The following is a 21,662-nucleotide window of genomic DNA, read 5'->3' on the forward strand; positions in this document are numbered from 1 at the left end:
TATTTTTTTGGGGGGGGGGGGCATGATGAGCTGCATAGGAGCCAGCTGTTGAATAAGACGACGACGAACGCGAGAGCAATAGCATGCAATGGACCGAGGGGCAGTATATGGGAACGCTGGCATGATGAGCAGCGTCGGAGCCAGCTGTGCAAGAAGACAACGAACGCGGGAGCAATAGTATGCAATGGCGCGAGGGGCAGTATGGGTACGCTGGCATTATGTGCGGCATTGGAGCCTGCTGTGAAAGACCAGGACGACGAATGTGCGAGCAATGGCACTAGCGCATCTCTGTGCAAGGCGAGTTCACATTATTTTCTGAACCGCACGCCGCATTTTCAAGGCCACCATCTGATGAGGCATTTAAGGCTTTCACCTTAATATAAACTACTTGCATAGCTTCTGGGAACCAAACATCTCAGCAAATCTCGATTCTTACTCCATGATTCCGGCACAAAAGATTATGTACGTGTTGGGCCGCCACTGTGCAAAGGGACTGGCTTCACGGAGCGTTTGCTTGCCAAAGCTAGCTGCGTGACGTAATGCTCTCTAACTTTTTCCTTTCTCTGTGGTAAATGCAGACTGGCTCTATAGGTGGTGTCCAAATCCATGACCCATAAAGCAACGCCTTTTGGATTTAAAAGGACACTCTTAAGGGCTATGCTTTCGCAGGCTGAATGTGCCAGATGCAATTGCGGGAGCCAAAAATATGTCGTAGATGCCTGTTTTAGACAATGCCTCTTGCGAAAAATTGATTCCTGGAAAAACAATAGAACACAATAAAGAGACGAGCATGGCGTTACAATTACGAGAGGATAATTCCTCTCAGCATAGCGTCTGTGCCGTTTATTGGCTCTCTCTAGCTTACCGAAATGAATCTAAAAGGCAATTTATTAGAAGCGGAGCACAAATTGACACAGAGGAAGGAAACAGGAAGGAAGGACTCATCCTCTCCTTCCTCTCTGTGTTGCTAATTTGTGCTCTTCTAATAGCTCTGCATCACCAACTAGTTCAACAAGAAGTACTCCTACGATTCAAACGCTATGCTTTTGCTGGCTACATGAACCGAAGAAACATTGCAAGTGCTGGAAACGTGTCATGTATGCCATGTTTCATATGTTACTTGTATAGTGTGGTCAAGTTGCAGTTTCGTATAAATTTACCACACGGCCGGCTTTTTCTTTCCCCATAAATATTCAATCCATAGACACTTACCGATCCACCTGTTGTGTGGAACGATGCACAAATAGTCAGATGCCAATATGCTGTTGCAGTTGCTGCCACAACAAAGCAAACCGGTCATCACGACAGTTGCCCTGCCACAAGTCATAACTATGGATCCGTACATATGACACTTTTATTTGACAAGATTTCAACTTCACAACTAAAGCTGCCACATGCGACAGGATGTTGCATAAGTTGCTCGTGCAACCACTGGCACACTATAAAGCTGAATACAAAGGCACAGCTCCACCACAGTTTGTACATATATGTACATTTAGATGCATAATAAACCTTTACTGCAATAATCTTATATAACAGAACACTTTCACACAAAACTACCGTACATCACTTCACACAACATGCTGCCTTCATTAAGGACAAAACATAAAAGAACAGAAATGAATTTGTGCATATTACCACTCTATCTTAGATTCGCCTGACTCTAAGAGCTGCAAAAGCAAAGACAGCCTGCAGAAACAAAATCTAGCTACCACAGCTAGCACGGGAAGTTTGGCTACTAAACTGCCCCCTATGCTTAAATTTTTGCTATGCTGCTCCAATGCAGTTTACATTACATCAGCAGCAACAGCACAGCATTAGTGGCCTTTACATCAAAGGAGCAGTGGATTTCAACAGAACCAAATGCACTTGTGCCATGTTATGCCATGGTGTGGCCTATCTACAAGAATCTATCAACAGCAATATGCACATTTAGCCCAAGCTGCAGGCTATGTCGATGACCTGCTGTCACATTCTGCCACCACTTTCAAGCATAGATACTCCTAATGATAGGAAGAAATCAGACGTAGAGCAAGAACAGTGACACACTATAATCTTCAGGCAAGATGATGTAATAAATGATGCTGCAAACAAGACCAGACTTGTTCACTGACTCGCTGTGGCACAGCGCGAATTAAATGAGTGGAACTACCAGACACAGTGGCAGGAACACTTCTGAGAACCAACACCAGATCAGAGACGAGGCACTTGATGCCCATGCATTTGGAAACAATGACCTGCTTGCAAAACTCTACAATGTGAAGGAATGGCAAAGTCTGGGTGGGCTCTCAAAGAATGAGTAACTCTGACCAGAAACTTGGAATTACTGAAAAAAATATAAATGCTAAAATGCCTAAGAATTCAATGAAGAGAGGTGACAAAGCAGACAATGATTCAGAGCAGGCATAGAACAAATGCCGAGTGCCTGTGCGGAAGTTGCAAGCTACAAATAAGTGTTCTCTTGCAGGTCAAAGCACAAATTCTAAAAGAATGGACATACAGTCGAGTTATATATTTGTTCATGCTGAAACAGCTTGCATGAGACAAGGACTGCTTCTTGTAGTCTGGTTCACACGTGCTGCTTCAGCATTTTATGCATACACTAACATGGGCATTTTACAAGATGTGCAGTGCCCATAGGCGGTCAGTGCTGCAACACTACAATAACTAGAAAAACATAATGTTAATGAACTTAATACATGAGCCCAATGTTGCAAATAGCCAATGCACTGGACACAATTTGTGATGTCAGATAAAGCAGGCACTTCACATACGTGGTGGTTCAACTGGCCACTTTAAGCACCAAGCAAAGCAATGGGTACTACGTGCTGGAAGTGTTGGCAAACAGTACGTTAGAAATGAAACAAAGAAAAATGTGCATCTAAGCTAGTTGCCGCTTGAAGATGATGATGATAGCACCATGACACACAGAGCACTGAAGCCCAGTGGACAATTCAACATATAATTTCATTTCTATTGAACCAGTGGCTGGCTAATCCCTGCCACGGATATTTAAAACATGGGATCTCCAGAAAACTGGTGCGACATCCCTAACAGCTACAAGTCGGGCTATCCACTGTTGTCCTTTCTATATCTTCCGCAGTGAAAACAGCATAGCCAAACTGACAGGAAAGAAAGGCAGAATCATAGCATGGAGTAAAAATCGTTTTGGCTTAATTATGGAATGTGCTTGGCCACGACAATGGACAGAATGGTCAGTGCACAAACATAGTAGTGTTGCCAGTTGACTACCGGCTTTCGATCGTACGGCTCACTATTCTCTCAACTAGGATCTGAAACTCGTCTCTGGTCTCTAAAATGAAGCGCACGACCCTTTCTCTACGCATACTAGCATGGTTTAATGTCTAATATCACGCAAGCCATGTAACTGAGGTAACACTTATATAGTACTGCACATGAAGTTTTCTACAAATACTGGAAAAAATTAGACAAAATTTTCTACAAAAAAATTACTAGATGGACGTCTGGCACTGCGATTGTTCAGCTACTACAGGAAGGATGAATAGTATATGGATTTGTCTTGTCTTCGCGCTTGGTGCGTCAGACATTCTTGTGGTGTTGTTTACTGTGCTTATCTTCCTAAATTTTCACGCAATGATATTTTTCTATATGCATGGAGGGAACACGTTGTTGAAGCCAGGACAAAATCTAGGCAAATCCATCTACTACCCAATTCCCAAGCTGGCTGAACCGTCATACTTGCAGTTCCCACAGGCAATAGCACCAGAGTTGCCTATGTAAATTTTTACACACAACACTATGCTACTCAACAAACGTATGGGGCTAAAGCATATGTGCAGGGCTGCACACAAGTCTATGCTTAACAGATCTCTGCCTAACGCATGCCTGTCACTATTGTTCAAGATTGCTCAAATGTCAAGGTTAAAATTGATGCACACTGTGTCAGCATAGTGTATAAGTATCCTACCAGTGCTTGCTCAGGTTGCACAAGCATACTGTATAATAAAGTCACTTAAGTTCTAAGCAAGGAGCCAAGCTCTTGCAGTGTCTCGATTTCATTTGAAATCGAGAGGAGCAAAGGTCATGCTACCTTGAGCAGAGGACACCTTATGCTTGATCGTCACCAATGCTTTTAGTTAGTGTCGGAAACAATGTCTGGATGGCAGAAATTTCACATGGAACAGTCAGTGTCCCTGATGATCCAGGCAGATGAACCTGCCTGAAAGAAACTGCTGGCACACTTTGAATAATTCTTTGGATGCTGACAGTGTCTACATCTACTGTCTCTAAAGAGAAAAAGAATCTAGTGTCATTAAAAAGAAAAAGGATGTGCTCATACCAATGCTATCACAAACTGCACAAAAGACCCAAAAGCATACAGCTTTCACCAGTGCCTCCATTGTACGTACACAAAAAAAATGTTGGGTGGCTTATAAACCAAGCAGCATATTCTGTAGAGGATGAAAGATGGCACCTTATAAATGCATTCAAATAGAATATAAACTCTGCATTCATAGCATTCATTTAAACATGGAGAAGTCATATGCTTGCTGGGGAAATGTTTTTGAAGCTACTTTATATGTTTTGAGCTCTCTATGCGCTTTCATGCAAAGTGAAAAATGCTGGCAGAGAAGCTGCATCGTCCATTTCAAACAGCATGTTGCCTTTATTTGCTGTCAATGCCTGACAACACTGATAAACATTGCACTGATAAAATTGTTGATAAATGCTACTTCTTCCGCAACTCGCTTTTCGTGATATCGAGTTTCAAATGGGAGCACGCCAGAGAGCTTTGAATTCCGCAAACTTGAAAGCTGCAAGCAGAAGGCCCTGAAGTTGGTCCAACGTTAAGAGTGCCAGTTATGTCAGCACGGAAGTCAGTGATTGGGCCAAATGGCAACAAGTCGTTTTACCTAACTACATGCACCATTACAAAAAGTGCGCCTACCCAGTGACCAGGTGAACTGACTAGCAACTCACTTTCTCTCATGGAATCTGACTATACCAGGGAATGTGCCCTGCGTTTAAATTATTACAAACACGCACACAGGTGCCTCGTGCCGACACACGCCCACACACTAACACTTCCAGTCGCTGCACTGTGTGCAGTCTGCCTTTCATTGTCTATGCTCAGTTTTGGCACACTGTCTCGCTGCATGAGTCTTCAGCTCCTGGTCCTTGTCGTGGGCTGACCTATTGATCCACGCACGAAGGGCACAAGGGACTCGAAAGCTCAAGATTTCTGGACAGGTGGCTCGAGCCCATTCTCAGTGTAGAAATTGTTGAGCGTGTCAAGCACTTCCTGCAGAGCTTGCAGGTACGCTCTGCTGTCGGAAAACAGCTGCTTCCGGTAGTCCGGGTGCTCAAAGTCCTCAGACGAAGGAGCCATGGCCTCTATGAATGGCTCCAGCTCGGGCATGGCTCGCAGCGCTACGGCAAAGATGCTCCGTACCACCCAGCCATGGTGGCACTTGAGGGTGGCACCGTACGCCACTGAGGCACAGTCTGTGAGGACGGGGTTCCCCGACTGAATCTGCTCCAAGAATGCATGGATGAATGCCAGTGCACGAGACAGCCACAGGAGTGCATCTGTCGCGGAGTTGCGGGCGGTGTTAGTGGCTGAATCGACCTCCTGCTGCACCATGTCGAGGAGCATGTTGAAGCGAGACGGGTCCGAGTCGTACCTGGACTGCAGCTTGCCGATGTTGCCCTGGATGTCCATCTTGACTGGGACAAATGCCGTTGAGCCGAGGACATCAAATACAGCCAGGATGGAACGGCAGCTGTTGAGGAACTGTTCTGTTGGAATGCCAGTGCCTAGAGCAATGTCGATGAAGCTGTGCTCCATCACGGAGAAGAAGGTGCGTGGCCGACCCAGATGACCCGAAAGGCTCCCATTGACCACTGGACTAGGCTGGTCTGTCGAGGTAAGGATGACCCTGTCAGCGGCAGATGAAGACTCTGTATGGTCTGACCCTTCTGCACTGCCTGGCAATGGCACACAATCAGCAGGCGGCGTCACATGGTTGGTGGCAGCAGAAGACTGAGATGAGGTTGTTGTGCAACCGGGTGACGTCGCACTGGACTGAACAGGCCCAGAACTGCACGGTACCCCATCGGTGCTTTGGTCGGTTCGCTGACCTCGCTGCCTGGCACTGTCCAGTGTGGACATTGTGGAAGAGGCAGCTCCAGATGTAGCAGAGGATGAGGACACAGAGCTGGACTTCCGCCGGCGCCGAGAGGAAGGATGAGCGCTCTGCAGGGACTTTGGGACCACTGGTGCGATGGGCGGTGGAGCCTCGTGTGGGAGGGCCGAGTCTCGAACTTCCTGGTGTGGCAGCTCATATGTGAAGTTTGCATCAGCTAGGCGCATGCAATCTTCCAGTGTGGTGATGAAGGTGTCACAGGTAGCCTGCAGCAAGTCAGCTGCTTCGCCTGCCTTGGCAGCCTCCTCTTCGCTTCCGCTCTGTGAGGTCTTGATGGTGTGCACCTGAAACAGGATTGCATATATCAAGCACTCTGCGCTCCATACTGAAACAAATAAAAATGACAACAAACAACCATGAACAAGGTTAGTGTTGTAGAGTGTAGTGTACATAACTCAAGCAGTCATAGTATGTGCTTACTAGTGCCAGATGTTGCAATCGTGCTGCAGAAATACCAAACTCATTTTTGTGAGCATTCTGTGTAACGTCAACAGTAACCTACGTTTTCATTGGGACATTGGCCGTGTCAGTAGTGATAAAAACATCTCTATAGGCTGTGTAGGCTACCTAAAAGGAATGATCATCATATACTGTACATGTGCTTGCTGTATGCACCACAGATTCGCTCGCTCTCGAAAAAGAGTTGGCCACTAACAGCTTGTATGCTAAAAAGTGAGATGTGTATTTAGCATTGTAGAGTTTTAGGATCCTGTATACTCAGATTCATACCTTTACCATATGATGAGAGAGAGGGATGACCATAGTATCCATACTCTGCGGTGACTTGAAATGGAAGGCTGCAGCAATGATGTTTAGATGCTATAGCACTGAGATCTCGTGTATGTGTGCCATGCTAATGATTTTGTGCACCTTTGTCTTGGTTCACACCATCACCTCATTTTATTAACATTCGATACACCCTCTTACACATTGTTTTATTATCATCAGCTGCAGCCACAGGTTGGCAAAACAAGTGAAACTAACTCAGACTCACTCAAAGAAGGTATTTCTCGCTTGGGGCCTCACTCAGACTAATAGAAATCTTACTCTGCTGGGCTCACTTGAACTCGCGCTCTACAAAATTCTAATTAGGTGGGCTCACTTGGACTTGCTCGCAGGTCTGAGTGAGTGGACTCGAGTCTGCCAGCCTATCACTGCATCAGCTTATTTATGACCACTGTAAGACAAAGGCCTCTGCTAGTGATCTCCCATTACTACCGTCTTGTGTCGGAAGGTACCATCCTATGCCAGCCGATTTCCTTATTTCCTCTGCTTTTGTAGCACAAGACAACATAATGGCAATGGAGAGATAGGACCAACCAAGGCATTATGCGAGTTTCTGTTACACCTTTGTACTTGTTTGTTTCATGTGTTACCAACGCAGAATCAATGATCATGCGTTACCAACCTGGCCAAACAAATACACTTTCTCCTTAATTCTGCCTCAACTCCACTTCTTAATCTTAATTAGAACGTAAGCTACCTGCACTTTTAATATACTGCAAGCTGTCTAATATAATCTTTATTATTTTATTAAATCTCTCTTAATCCCCTTCTGTTAGTCTTAAACTTCGTTTGCACTCTCAGGCCTAGAGATTTTTGTGGCATAAAACAATTTTCTTTCAAATCAGTGAAAGGACATTTTATCAGTGTCTGCTCTGCTTCCTTTGTTGTTGCAGCTTCTTTCTCGAATCTGCACCATTGAGGCTCGAGCAATGCACACCTAATGCATATGCAGAATGCGTGATTATGTTCGCTGCCATCATGAAATGGGGATGCCGTTTTCAGTGACTGTGTTGAAAAATCACTGAGCAGAAACCATTAGATTGGAATAGCTTATAGTGGATCAGCCAAGATATACTGCCGGAACACTCGTTGGTCAATCAATACAAGATGTGCAGGTGCTGTAACATGTGGACAGGTCAGAGAGCACTCGGCAGGTAGTCTTCAGCCTCAATATGCAACCACAAGAGACAAGCTGGTGTATTCATCTTTCCTGCGCCTAAGGTTTTGCCATCAGTTGTGCTGTGGCCAGCATCTCACAAAGTGTCGCCCATGCTTCAAAGTGCTTTTTTTCTTAACTAGCATTCACATGCTGGAGTTCCAGCACAGCACATCTTGTTAAACAGAGGCATGTTACTTGTAGTGTGTGTGGAACACCACTTCGCATCCTCTTTCGCTGCTTCAGGTGAACTGCGGCTGGTCAGGAGAGCGTGTCTCTAGGACATGACACTGATTCTGCAAGTAAAGCAGAGTGTCCGTATGATTGCTTTTGCAATTAATAAAACGAGCTCGATGTGTCACCATTTCTGGGTGACAATTCTTTCGTTGCGTACCTGCTGCATGAGGAGGTCGCAGTAGAGCCGCAGCTCGGCCTTCTTGGCCCGCAGGCTGCCCTCGGGGTCACCTCCGCCTCCTCCGAGCCGGGGTGGCTGTGCTGCATGGCTACCGGCTGCCGCTGTAGCTGCTTTGGAACTGCCCAGCGCCACAAGCCACTGCTGCCGCTCGGACGGTGTGGGCGCCCGCAGGTAGAAGTGCTGCTCCGACGGAATCACCAGATCCAGCCGCCGGTTGTCCGTTGGGTGCACCACGATCTCACATGCTGAAATCTTTACCGAGCCCTTGCAGCCCTGATTCACCTGGTGTGGAGAAGGGGGGGGGGGGAATGGTGAATATTATTGCACGTCTCACTCGCAGAACCAGATCATGGGATTGGCGTAGCCATATGCCTGGCACACTATTCTTGATGATTATAGGCAGATGGAGAAATATGAGAAGTACGACTAACCATGAGAGAAGAGTAAAAATTTAAAAGAACATGCTTACAAAACGCACAGATATGCAAACTGTATAAGCCTCTACAAGGCATGTCTATTATTAGGGTGAGAGATGAATACATATGAAAAGCATGACTGATGAAGCGAAAGTTAGTAAAAATTTCACAAGAAAAGGAAACGTAAACTGGACGCTACAGGGAGTTTAAGGCCAGTGGCACACTGCAATAATAATAATAATATTTGGGGTTTTACGTGCCAAAACCACTTTCTGATTATGAGGCACGCCGTAGTGGAGGACTCCGGAAATTTTGACCACCTGGGGTTCTTTAACGTGCACCTAAATCTAAGCACACGGGTGTTTTCGCATTTTGCCCCCATCGAAATGCGGCTGCCGTGGCCGAGATTCGATCCCGCGACCTCGTGCTCAGCAGCCCAACACCATAGCCACTGAGCAACCACGGCGGGTTGGCACACTGCATAGTCAAAAGAAAAGCAGTGCTATCACAAGGCCCAATACATTTTTGGGTTCAAGGAGTACATTGTGATGAAGGTCTAAAAGAACTCCAAGACAGTCCTTGAGACTGTCAAGCACCTACAAAATATACGAGCCAAGTCCTCAAATACACTGCATGAGCAACACCTTGACTGACTGACTGACTGGTTTTGACATCCCAAAGCAGAGGTAACAAGAAATCTCATAGTGGAGGGCTCCAGATTATACTTGATGACCTCGGACTTTCTTTAACATACTGCCAAAGCTTGGTATGCGAGTGCCCTTTGCATCTTGCCCTATACAAACACAACTACAGTGGCCAGGAATTAAATCCACAACCTCATCACTCAATGCAGAATTCGAATTTTTGTTGTTGCTATAGGTGTACAAACATTTATACATCTCTTATACATAAGGAAGTTCCACAGCCAGTGGCTGTATGGGGACCTCCTGTAATGTTAAACATATGAGAAGTATTAAATTGCAACAACAAAACAAATTAACATGTAACAAGGCAAAGCATAACAATAAAAAAACGTGTCTCTATAACAAGCAGCGGTGGACATGTTAAAAAAAAATAGAAGCCAGATATCAAAGCAACAATGCAAGACAAATGATACAACAGTTTAATTTATAAAAATAATAATATTACTTTATAAAAGTAATAATATTACAGGAGACAGAAAAAAAACACACGCAAGCAAAAACAGCTTCATTAGTTCTCACTCTATCCTTAAATATTTCTTCAAAGGCATCTTAAGCGAGTCAGTACACCGAGACGGTTTTACTGAAGGTCATATTTTGTCCCAAAATGAAATAGGTTAAAAGAGAACTGTTTAGCACAGTCAGGTACTTTTGGCGAAGGAAGCAAACTTTGTATTGTTATAATTGTCCAGATATGCTGCTGAGTATAATATAACAGGAACTTTATTATGGAGAAACTTGAACTAAAGTATGCCAACATTTTAATCAACTAGGTGGTCAACAGTGAGAATATTATTGTCACGAAGAACTGGTTTGCTATTAGTACGCAATGTGCCACATGTAAGCAACTTATAGGTCATATTGCAAAGTTTGCAACAACATTAGGTATGCGCTTTATGTATTTTCCCAGTAGAATGTACTTCAATTAATATAAGTTAATAAAGGAGTCACAGAGATGGATAGGCATAGATTGATTAAAAGAAAGGCGAGCTGTAATGATGTGCCTGCCATATACTATATTCTTTTCTATCCTATTTGATGTGACTGCGATACTTCAAATTACAATCAATTCAATTAGTTTATTTCTGAAGTGCCCATATTCAATTATGAGCCTCGGTAAAGGTGCACTTGTGAATTGACAAAGAAGGAAAAAAGAAAATGAAGCACGAAATCTGAACAAACGGTATACAACAACAACAACAACGACAATAAAATTTTGATTAAGGACAAAAATAGAAATCAGTCAAACAGCACACATGGGTGTTAGAAATGCGAAGATCATCACACAAGGTATTTTGTTGGCTTAAAACATGCATTATAGCATTAGCGGTTGAAGTTGATTTAACCTGACATTGACATTGACAGGAGAAGTGATTTTGGACTAACTTATATGAAATAATTAATCACAATATTTCCACCTCATTTGCAGGAGCTTAGTGTAAAACATGCGCGATATATGCTCATAGTCATACCAAACCTGTCTTGCAGGACATCAATCATACAAGATTCAAGTCCAGCAGCTACAAATGTGCAGCACTGTCGTCTCCAATTAAACGTGATCTAAATGAGATACACAGAATATGAATTGGTTGCCTTCGGTGGGAGCTGAATACTACAAAGTTGAGATTAAACTGTAACCTGTTTTTTACAGCTGTGACTTGGTATGTTTACCAGGTATGTGTTTAATTTAGCAACTGATGACTCGAGAGATTTATCAGTGGTCTTTATGGCAGTATCACCCACATATATACATATAGAAGCATACACATAGAAGAGGCTAGACAGTGTGGTAAATTATTTATGCGTATTAACAATAATGGTGTGCCCAGAACAGAGCCCTGGAGATATGGGTGCTTTCTGCATTCTTTATATGAAATTTAGTGCAGTAGCCCTAAAGGAGCAGAAGTGGTGGCGAGATTTCACGGGGAAAATAATAAAGTCATTACAATGGTCACTTACAGTTCTACTGCCTGCACGAGCTGTTTCAGCAGCAAAAAAAATGTGGAAGAGTGATTTATCAACTTGGAGTTTGCCAACAGAGTATCCTGTTCAGCAATTATAAGCAGATCAGCCACATTTTGATGGATGTAGAATGCAAGAACGCTCATCCACCACATTTTGGGAGAATGTTAAAGCGCCCCATAAGTGTGGTGGTTCTCCTACCTCTTGTGTTATTTGGGAACATTAAACCCCGATTAATAAAAAAAGGAAAATCTTTGCTGGTGTGAAAGGGAGCAGCAAACAATGAAAGAGAGATAAAAACAAAGAATAACATTGCAGGTTTGTCGAATGTAACAAGCAGTAACAGCACCAACTGCTATATTTTACCCACAGGAGGCTCAGGCCCTTCTGTGCAATGTTAGCTGCAGAAATATTAGGAGACATATGGGAATAATCATCTCCAAGAAGCTATGGCTTTTGCTCGCTCCCATTCTCTATACTGCATATAACTAACTCTGCACTGCTGGCGTCAATTAAATGACATGATCTCAATGCTGCTTGATGGCCATGTCATAGATTGCAATGCACTTTGACATGCCTCCTTAACAAACCACTGCTTAGTTTGCACTGATGTCATGGTAACGCAGCCTTAATATTCAGGAGGGAATGCACTGGCATTGAGATCGGCTGAGGTACCTTCTTTCTGAAAATCTTTAAGCAGACTTTGTTAATGTGATCAGCATTCTTTGGAACTTCACCAAGTTTGCGGTATGTTTTTGTCGGTGCGTTTGTCCACGCCAAACTGTTTTCCCACCAAGATGAGTCACTGGGTAGTACATGGTCTAATAGGCTTCTGTGCTGATGCAACAGAGTTCAGAACCAACCGACAGAGCAACTTGGAGTACTGGGGTATGTGCCACTCTTCAATGAACCTCTTTGATGCCAACGTGGGTCACTGCTGGTTGAGTCCACGAGCAGCAGTGTGAGCTCGAAGAGGAAGATGACTGTCCATGTTAATGCGATTAGCATTACACATCATCACATTCATCTGTTGTGCGCCAGAAGTAATCGACAAGGTTTTGCTCAGTTGTGCTAAGTATATATACTTAGGCCAAACTGGCCACTGCCACAAGCAGCAGTGGGAGCTCGATGAGGAAGGAGACTCTGCCACACGCCTCAGACATGATGCCCGTCAGCGATGGTAATATGGCGTGTCACAGCATTGCTTCAATGCTAACTGCATTACCGTCGACATTCATCGCGAGACGGGTTCTCACATAATTTTTTTTAGTGGTCGTGACTTGATCATAGGACCGCTATATACGAAGGAGCTGCTATAACAGCATATGGGGAACTGGTGCTGGTCAGGGAGTGCTATGGCAGTTCGAGTGTGTAATTAGAACACGCTGCCGCCGTATGGTACACAGGCCATGAAAATGGTACAATATTTAAAACGACAACAGACATGTGCCTGTACCAACTTTTGCTTTAGCCCGATACGCCCAGCTATTGTCTGTCCATGGCCGTGCACGTTACGAAGAGCGCATGCGCTGTTATGTTCTAGCACGCTGGTGCCCAGTCAGCTCAGGAGCTGGACACGTGTGCCTTAACATGAGTGGTGAAGTCACCAATGCAAAATACCAATATGTGCTATTCAAAAGCGTTTCCTCAACTCAATAGTCTGTGTTACGGCACTGCTGTTGACACATGAAGTTTCAGCACTAGTTGGCCATACTAACAATATACAATGACCTGAGGCAACACCTCGGATACAGCCTGGAAAGCCCCTAAAACAGATATCGGTGTAAGACCTACACTTATGTCAAGCCGTGACAAGCAAAAGCAAAGGTGATAGTGGAGATCAACCTGCCAAGGTGGGATGGAGGCTTATCAGTGACAACAACGGCTTATCTTTCTAGCAGGGCAACTCTCACATCTGCAAAGAGCAAGCTCTGAATGTTTCCACATACAGGGAAACAGTGTTTCCTGTAAACATGTTTTCACAACTAGTTTCTAATGGAAATTAATAGAAGCGATAGAAGCGACGGCAAACATGTTTTTCTTTTGGAACTGGTTGTGACATCCACTAACCGGATTTCTTATTTCCTGCATCGCGTTCCTCCCCAATTGTAGGCGCTAGCTCGCTGACCAGTTCTATACTGGCTGTTTCTCAAAGGCGCAGCTATGCATGATTGGAAACGCTTCTTTCTTCGCGCAATAGCTAAGCCAGCGCTTGATAAACATCTCTCGTTTCTATGACTACGAGGCTCACACGTGTTGGGCGACCAAGCACTCGTTGCAATGCGCCACAGCACTCGCACGGCGTCTAAACAAATTTCATTTCCTGCCAACATGCCAGTTTCGAAGTGCGCTAAAAAGAACATTCAGCACCTTACGCCACGTTCTTTCACAAAGCGCGAGCAAGCGCGCTATGCGTTCCAGTCACAGTTTGTTAACGGTGCTAACTAACATGTCTAAATTTCCGAGTAGCCAAATCGGCGTCAAGCAACGTTACGATCCACATCTGTCGAGTGCTACGATGTTGACATATGTTTGGCGATTAAGTTTTGCATTTTCAATGAAAGGACACCGCAACTCAAGCAAAATGGTGCCGTAGGAGCACTCGATGCTGCGCTAACGGCGAAATTTGAGAGACGACCGGCACGACGCTCAAGAAAGAGGGGAACGAAACAAATACAACCAGCTTCTCTGGATGCGCGAATTAGAATCACGCTGGCCAGCAGCGTCGCTTTAGAAGTGGTGCCGCCTCATGCAGCCGGCTGAAGGGGCGGCGTAACGCTGACAGATGACAGGGCACTACGGCCACGGATGCGTCACAGAGCTAAGCGTTTGACAGCGAAACAGCGCGGCTTTGGTTTCCGGCGCTCTGCCGACGGTCGCGCAAGGAGACCCACCTCGTCCTGGGACTTGTAGTACGTCAGGATACCCTTGTCCAGGATGAACCATCGAGGCTGCCAACCGTTCCAGTAATTGGTCCACTTCCACAGCACACCTTCCATGGCCGTGTTCCTTGTAATGCGAGCGGAGGGAAGCGGCAATTTCTTCGAAACGGCGCCGAAAGAACGCCGCGACGCGCGAGCGCAGCCGACAGATCACGGGTCAGCCATGTTTCTGTTGGTGGAGAGAGGGAAAGCGGCCGCCGATTTGCGCGCCGCCAGCGTGGACAGTTTCGCACGTGCGAGGAGCAGGCGTGAGAAAGCATGAGCAGGGAGTGGGGCACGGGTTCTTTATTCTATGAGCAGGCGGCGAAACCGAAAGGAAAAGAAAAAACTCGATTTGCAAGTACTACGCGCTCGTCTCCTCCTGTGTTTTAGGCTGATGGCAAAAATAGCGATCGTATTGGGGCCGGCACTCATTTCTCTTTTGTTTATATAGTCGGCGTGCGGCATGCTTTGCGGACCGCGTAACCCTAGGATAGGCCGAGTTGAGCCTCCGTTGCCTGCGTGTAGCACATTGTAGCACTTGCATGGTTTCACTAATGAACTCTACAGTTTCTCTCGTTTCATCGTTGGCTGAAATTCCTTCCTCAACAAATTTCGCAGTTAATTTTTTTAAAGCACCCGTCGATGGCAACTCTTATATATATGCTTCCACATCATGGGGAAGTTTAATTCGCAGTATTATGTTTGTCGATAAAGTTTTGCACTGTCAGTGAAAGGACACCGCAACTCAAGCAAAACCGGGCCGTAGGAGCACTCGATGCTGCGCTATCGGCGAAATTTGAGACACGACCGACACGCTCAAGAAAGAGGGGAACGAAACAAATATAACCAGCTTCTCTGGATGCGCGAATTAGAATCACGCTGCCGGGATCGCGCGAGCTAGCAGCGTCACTTTAGAAGGGGTGCCGCCTCATGCAGCCGGCCGAAGGGGCGGCGTAACGTTGACAAATGACAGGGCACTAAGGCCACGGATGCGTCACTGAGCTAAGCGTTTCACAGCGAAACAGCGCTGTCATACGTGTTTTCAGCGTGCTTTCTGGTATTAATTTGCTTCATACAAAGCACTTTGCGGCATGTAGATTGATTCCCGTCTCGCCTCGTTTCGGTCTTCTTCAACACTAATAATATTAATGACAGTAATAACGCAGATACCCCACCAACGGCAAGCATCGATGTCACACGAAGCATTTTGTAGATAGCTGCATAGCTGTGCTAAAGCCGCTTCGTCAGCTTACAGCGGTGGTAGTACGGAGGGGCTTTAAGCTATGCCCATAGGTGTGCCGCTGATCTCTACTAGCTACGTACGTTTTGTAGTCACACTTCAACAGACTACTGCGCGTTTTGAAGAAGACCCAGTAAAAAAAAAAAAGTGCTCAAGCCATTTGACGAATTGGATGTGTTTACAAGTGTGTTTTAAGACACACGTAAAAAAAAAAATCCAACAGGCCCAATTAATTTTCTGAACGTACTTGTCTCTCAATTACTCGTTTGGACCAACACAAAAAGTAAAGAGGAAGAAAATAAACCTAGATAGGCCCTATAATCTTGATACTGAATATGTGTCACGGGGCGTCCCGATGTGGCCCGGCACCCCGATTGTTCCTTAAAGGGACACTAAAGCGAAACAATAAATCTGTTTAGACTAATGAAGCATTGTTTGAAAATCCTGCAGGCAGTCATTTAAAAAATAGTTTGATTATTAGATGAGAAAATGAAGGTCCAAGTATCAGTATTTGAATTTCGCGCCTGAAACCCTAGCGCCGGTACGTCAGTGTGACGTCAGGGATTCCAAAGTATGTTTTGGCATTTGGGCCGCGTTGGCTGAATAATGGTTCCCGAAACTTGCCATGTTTAATATTTGGTTCCTTTAGAACACAATGTAGTCAATCTGTAACGCGATATGCAATTAGTAGGCCTTGGAAGATGCCATAAAAATCCAAGACGTCACAGCCCCCAGGTGCAGGAACATAAGTAGGCGTCGCAACCCGTATTTCGTTCTTGCGCTTTTTCTGACTTACCAAACGTCTTATCTTTGTAAGAGTGGTGTTTTTGGTGTTGTAGAACGGTAATTTACTGATGGAGAAGAAATCATTTTTCACTTTAGTGTCCCTTTAATTAAGGGCTAAGGACAGGACAGAGCAGCTAATGATAGGACAGCAGTTAATGACAGCTGCTGTCCTTAGCTGCTCTTAAGCAGCTAAGGACGGGACAGAGCGCTTTTTCTCTGTCCTGTCCCAACTTTATTTCCGTTAGTCTGGTTAGCGCTATATAGTAACCATGTCTCAACCTTGCGCGGGGCAGTTCTAATTCTGTAACTTGTCTAATTATTTGATTGCGATTAATGGGGGGATGTGGCATGGTAAAAAACAGGAAAGTAGGTATTGTCGTAGACCTATATATGCATTTCCCCGAGTCAGGGCACCTGACAGCGACCACCCTTGTTCAACTTCTTGGCACAACTGGAACACTGCTTCATGAGCCATCTCAAGATAAAGCTACCTGCTCGTGAATAGTGAAGGTTCACCTTGGTTTCTTTAGGCTACCTGAAGGTCGCCACCCTTTTTCGACTTCTTGGCACATCCAGCACACTGCTTCATGATCCATCTGAGCGTGAAGCTACCTGCTCGTGAATAGTGAAAGTTCACCTTGGTTTCTTTAGGTTACCTGAAGGTCGCCACCCTTGTTCGACTTCTTGGCACAACTGGAACACTGCTTCATGAGCCATCTGAACATAAAGCTACCTGCTCGTGAATAGTGAAGGTTCACCTTGGTTTCTTTAGGTTACCTGAAGGTCGCCACCCTTGTTCGACTTCCTGGCACAGCCAGTACACTGCTTCATGAGCCATCTGAGCGTGAAGCTACCTGCTCGTGAATAGTGAAAGTTCACCTTGGTTTCTTTAGGCTACCTGAAGGTCGCCACCCTTTTTCGACTTCTTGGCACATCCAGCACACTGCTTCATGATCCATCCGAGCGTGAAGCTACCTGCTCGTGAATAGTGAAAGTTCACCTTGGTTTCTTTAGGTTACCTGAAGGTCGCCACCCTTGTTCGACTTCTTGGCACAACTGGAACACTGCTTCATGAGCCATCTCAACATAAAGCTACCTGCTCGTGAATAGTGAAGGTTCACCTTGGTTTCTTTAGGCTACCTGAAGGTCGCCACCCTTTTTCGACTTCTTGGCACATCCAGCACACTGCTTCATGATCCATCTGAGCATGAAGCTACCTGCTCGTGAATAGTGAAAGTTCACCTTGGTTTCTTTAGGTTACCTGAAGGTCGCCACCCTTGTTCGACTTCTTGGCACAACTGGAACACTGCTTCATGAGCCATCTCAACATAAAGCTACCTGCTCGTGAATAGTGAAGGTTCACCTTGGTTTCTTTAGGTTACCTGAAGGTCGCCACCCTTGTTCGACTTCTTGGCACAGCCAGTACACTGCTTCATGAGCCATCTGAGCGTGAAGCTACCTGCTCGTGAATAGTGAAAGTTCACCTTGGTTTCTTTAGGCTACCTGAAGGTCGCCACCCTTTTTCGACTTCTTGGCACATCCAGCACACTGCTTCATGATCCATCTGAGCGTGAAGCTACCTGCTCGTGAATAGTGAAAGTTCACCTTGGTTTCTTTAGGTTACCTGAAGGTCGCCACCCTTGTTCGACTTCTTGGCACAGCCAGTACACTGCTTCATGAGCCATCTGAGCGTGAAGCTACCTGCTCGTGAATAGTGAAAGTTCACCTTGGTTTCTTTAGGTTACCTGAAGGTCGCCACCCTTGTTCGACTTCTTGGCACAGCCAGTACACTGCTTCATGAGCCATCTGAGCGTGAAGCTACCTGCTCGTGAATAGTGAAAGTTCACCTTGGTTTCTTTAGGCTACCTGAAGGTCGCCACCCTTTTTCGACTTCTTGGCACATCCAGCACACTGCTTCATGATCCATCTGAGCGTGAAGCTACCTGCTCGTGAATAGTGAAAGTTCACCTTGGTTTCTTTAGGTTACCTGAAGGTCGCCACCCTTGTTCGACTTCTTGGCACAGCCAGTACACTGCTTCATGATCCATCAGAGCGTGAAGCTACCTGCTCGTGAATAGTGAAAGTTCACCTTGGTTTCTTTAGGTTACCTGAAGGTCGCCACCCTTGTTCGACTTCTTGGCACAGCCAGTACACTGCTTCATGAGCCATCTGAGCGTGAAGCTACCTGCTCGTGAATAGTGAAAGTTCACCTTGGTTTCTTTAGGTTACCTGAAGGTCGCCACCCTTGTTCGACTTCTTGGCACAGCCAGTACACTGCTTCATGATCCATCTGAGCGTGAAGCTACCTGCTCGTGAATAGTGAAAGTTCACCTTGGTTTCTTTAGGTTACCTGAAGGTCGCCACCCTTGTTCGACTTCTTGGCACAGCCAGTACACTGCTTCATGATCCATCTGAGCGTGAAGCTACCTGCTCGTGAATAGTGAAAGTTCACCTTGGTTTCTTTAGGTTACCTGAAGGTCGCCACCCTTGTTCGACTTCTTGGCACAGCCAGTACACTGCTTCATGATCCATCTGAGCGTGAAGCTACCTGGTCGTGAATAGTGAAAGTTCACCTTGGTTTCTTTAGGTTACCTGAAGGTCGCCACCCTTGTTCGACTTCTTGGCACAGCCAGTACACTGCTTCATGATCCATCTGAGCGTGAAGCTACCTGCTCGTGAATAGTGAAAGTTCACCTTGGTTTCTTTAGGTTACCTGAAGGTCGCCACCCTTGTTCGACTTCTTGGCACAGCCAGTACACTGCTTCATGATCCATCTGAGCGTGAAGCTACCTGCTCGTGAATAGTGAAAGTTCACCTTGGTTTCTTTAGGTTACCTGAAGGTCGCCACCCTCGTTCGACTTCTTGGCACAACCAGTACACTGCTTCATAAGCCATCTGAGCGTGAAGCTACCTGCTCGTGAATAGTGAAAGTTCACCTTGGTTTCTTTAGGTTACCTGAAGGTCGCCACCCTTGTTCGACTTCTTGGCACAGCCAGTACACTGCTTCATGATCCATCTGAGCGTGAAGCTACCTGCTCGTGAATAGTGAAAGTTCACCTTGGTTTCTTTAGGTTACCTGAAGGTCGCCACCCTTGTTCGACTTCTTGGCACAGCCAGTACACTGCTTCATGATCCATCTGAGCGTGAAGCTACCGGCTCGTGAATAGTGAAAGTTCACCTTGGTTTCTTTAGGTTACCTGAAGGTCGCCACCCTTGTTCGACTTCTTGGCACAGCCAGTACACTGCTTCATGATCCATCTGAGCGTGAAGCTACCTGCTCGTGAATAGTGAAAGTTCACCTTGGTTTCTTTAGGTTACCTGAAGGTCGCCACCCTTGTTCGACTTCTTGGCACAGCCAGTACACTGCTTCATGATCCATCTGAGCGTGAAGCTACCTGCTCGTGAATAGTGAAAGTTCACCTTGGTTTCTTTAGGTTACCTGAAGGTCGCCACCCTTGTTCGACTTCTTGGCACAGCCAGTACACTGCTTCATGATCCATCTGAGCGTGAAGCTACCTGCTCGTGAATAGTGAAAGTTCACCTTGGTTTCCTTAGTTTACCTGAAGGTCGCCACCCTTGTTCGACTTCTTGGCACAGCCAGCACACTGCTTCATGAGCCATCTGAACGTGAAGGTACTTGCTTGTGAATAGTGAAGGTTCACCTTGATTTGTTTAGGTTACCAGTGAATTTTCATTCGTTTAGTTGCGCCTTATGAGGGCTGTGTCATACCAGAGACACATATGCATTTTCCCCACATTCGTAGGCAAGTAGGTGCGAAACCATGAAATCTATTGTGCCGTGACCTTGCTGTATACTCCTTTGTGGATTTCAATTTCAACTACTGCAGCTGATTTTATCTATGCTTTCCTTGGCTTCTCTTTTTCTGTTGGCTTTGATTAACAAATAAAGTGGATGGGAAAACGGCGCCACTGTAGCTCTATTGGTAAGAGCGTCGCACGCCTAATGCGAAACTATGGGTTCGTGTCCTTCCTGTGACCAGTTGTTTCTTCATCCACTTTCATTTCCATTAATTCATAATTTGATTAATTATTAAGTACCAACAGTTTCCCCTATGTTGTCTTTGGTGTCTTTGTTCGTTGGCTTCTTATAATACGATTAAAAATACATTGGTCTCCCCAGTTCCCTTTCTTCTCGTTCACTCACTCACTCACACACAAACACGCATATATATATATATATATATATATATATGAGCGCGTGAGTGAGTGCGCCTACAGCGTTACCACTATCAATGGCGCCAAAGCGGTGGCAAGCTGCGCCACCACCAGGTCGCCATGTCAAACTTGACGCAAACGTTGACAATGCTAATGGTATGTGCAACTTCATGCTTTTATAACTTATTTCGGCAAATATACAATCGACCTACTTAAATGACATATGGAGAAGAAGAATGCGTAAGTAAGTTCACTATAAATATATACTAGCTTTTTTGGAAATCTTACTCGAGTAGTTTCTCAGTAGCCAGAGAATCTCAGCGAGGCCAGAAGCTTGGGCTGGCGAAGCCAGACCGCCACAAGGCATACTTACCTGGTGCCGAGATTACCATGATCAGCCAGGTGGTGTCTCCAGGGCGAGGCGCGGTCATTGCACTGCGCTTGTGCTGACCCCTGCCACTTCGCCAGCTGGTCTGAGGTTCCCTATGTGGGAACCATCGTATAGCTTTTGATTTTCCCGTTCGGTTGATATCCATGTCGGCATGGTTGGTATTTACCCATGGCCTGGCTAAAGTTACGTGATGTCATGTGACCCTTTTCCACGTGGTCTGAAGTACGCGAAGTGCGTACCATCGCAGACCTTGTTCGAAGCGCGATCGTTTGATATCCATGTCAGTATATAATGGGAATCATGCATGGGCTAACGCAAGATAGGTGAAGTCACGTGACACCTTTTCCCGCGTGGTTTCACGTTAACTACATGTACACCACCGCATAGCTTTTGATTATCCCGCTCGTTTGGTATCCATGTCGGCATGGTTGGCAATTAATCATGGTCTGGCGAAAGTTACGTGATGTCACGTGACTCTTTTCCACGTGGTCTGAAGTAGGGGAAGGGCCTACCATCGCAGA

At 45.6% G+C, this 21,662-nt stretch overlaps 2 protein-coding genes across 2 annotated transcripts in view; both read right to left on the reverse strand.

The window, feature by feature from the left end:
- The window catches only part of LOC142590267 (pleckstrin homology domain-containing family A member 8-like), a 278,236-nt gene that overhangs the window by 3,302 nt on the left and 253,272 nt on the right, over positions 1 to 21,662 (reverse strand). The gene's annotated exons all lie outside the window — the stretch shown is intronic.
- Positions 1,337 to 14,742, reverse strand: LOC142590265 (pleckstrin homology domain-containing family A member 8-like). The gene is made up of 3 exons (XM_075702215.1): positions 14,519 to 14,742; positions 8,525 to 8,827; positions 1,337 to 6,472 (listed from the first exon to the last, which is right to left on the reverse strand). The coding sequence occupies exons 1-3, from the start codon at positions 14,621 to 14,623 to the stop codon at positions 5,216 to 5,218; spliced, it is 1,665 nt and encodes a 554-aa protein (XP_075558330.1). The 5' UTR covers positions 14,624 to 14,742; the 3' UTR covers positions 1,337 to 5,215.

Source organism: Dermacentor variabilis, chromosome 8 (genome assembly GCF_050947875.1).
Source record: "Dermacentor variabilis isolate Ectoservices chromosome 8, ASM5094787v1, whole genome shotgun sequence".
In the NCBI taxonomy this organism is placed as follows: domain Eukaryota; kingdom Metazoa; phylum Arthropoda; class Arachnida; order Ixodida; family Ixodidae; genus Dermacentor; species Dermacentor variabilis.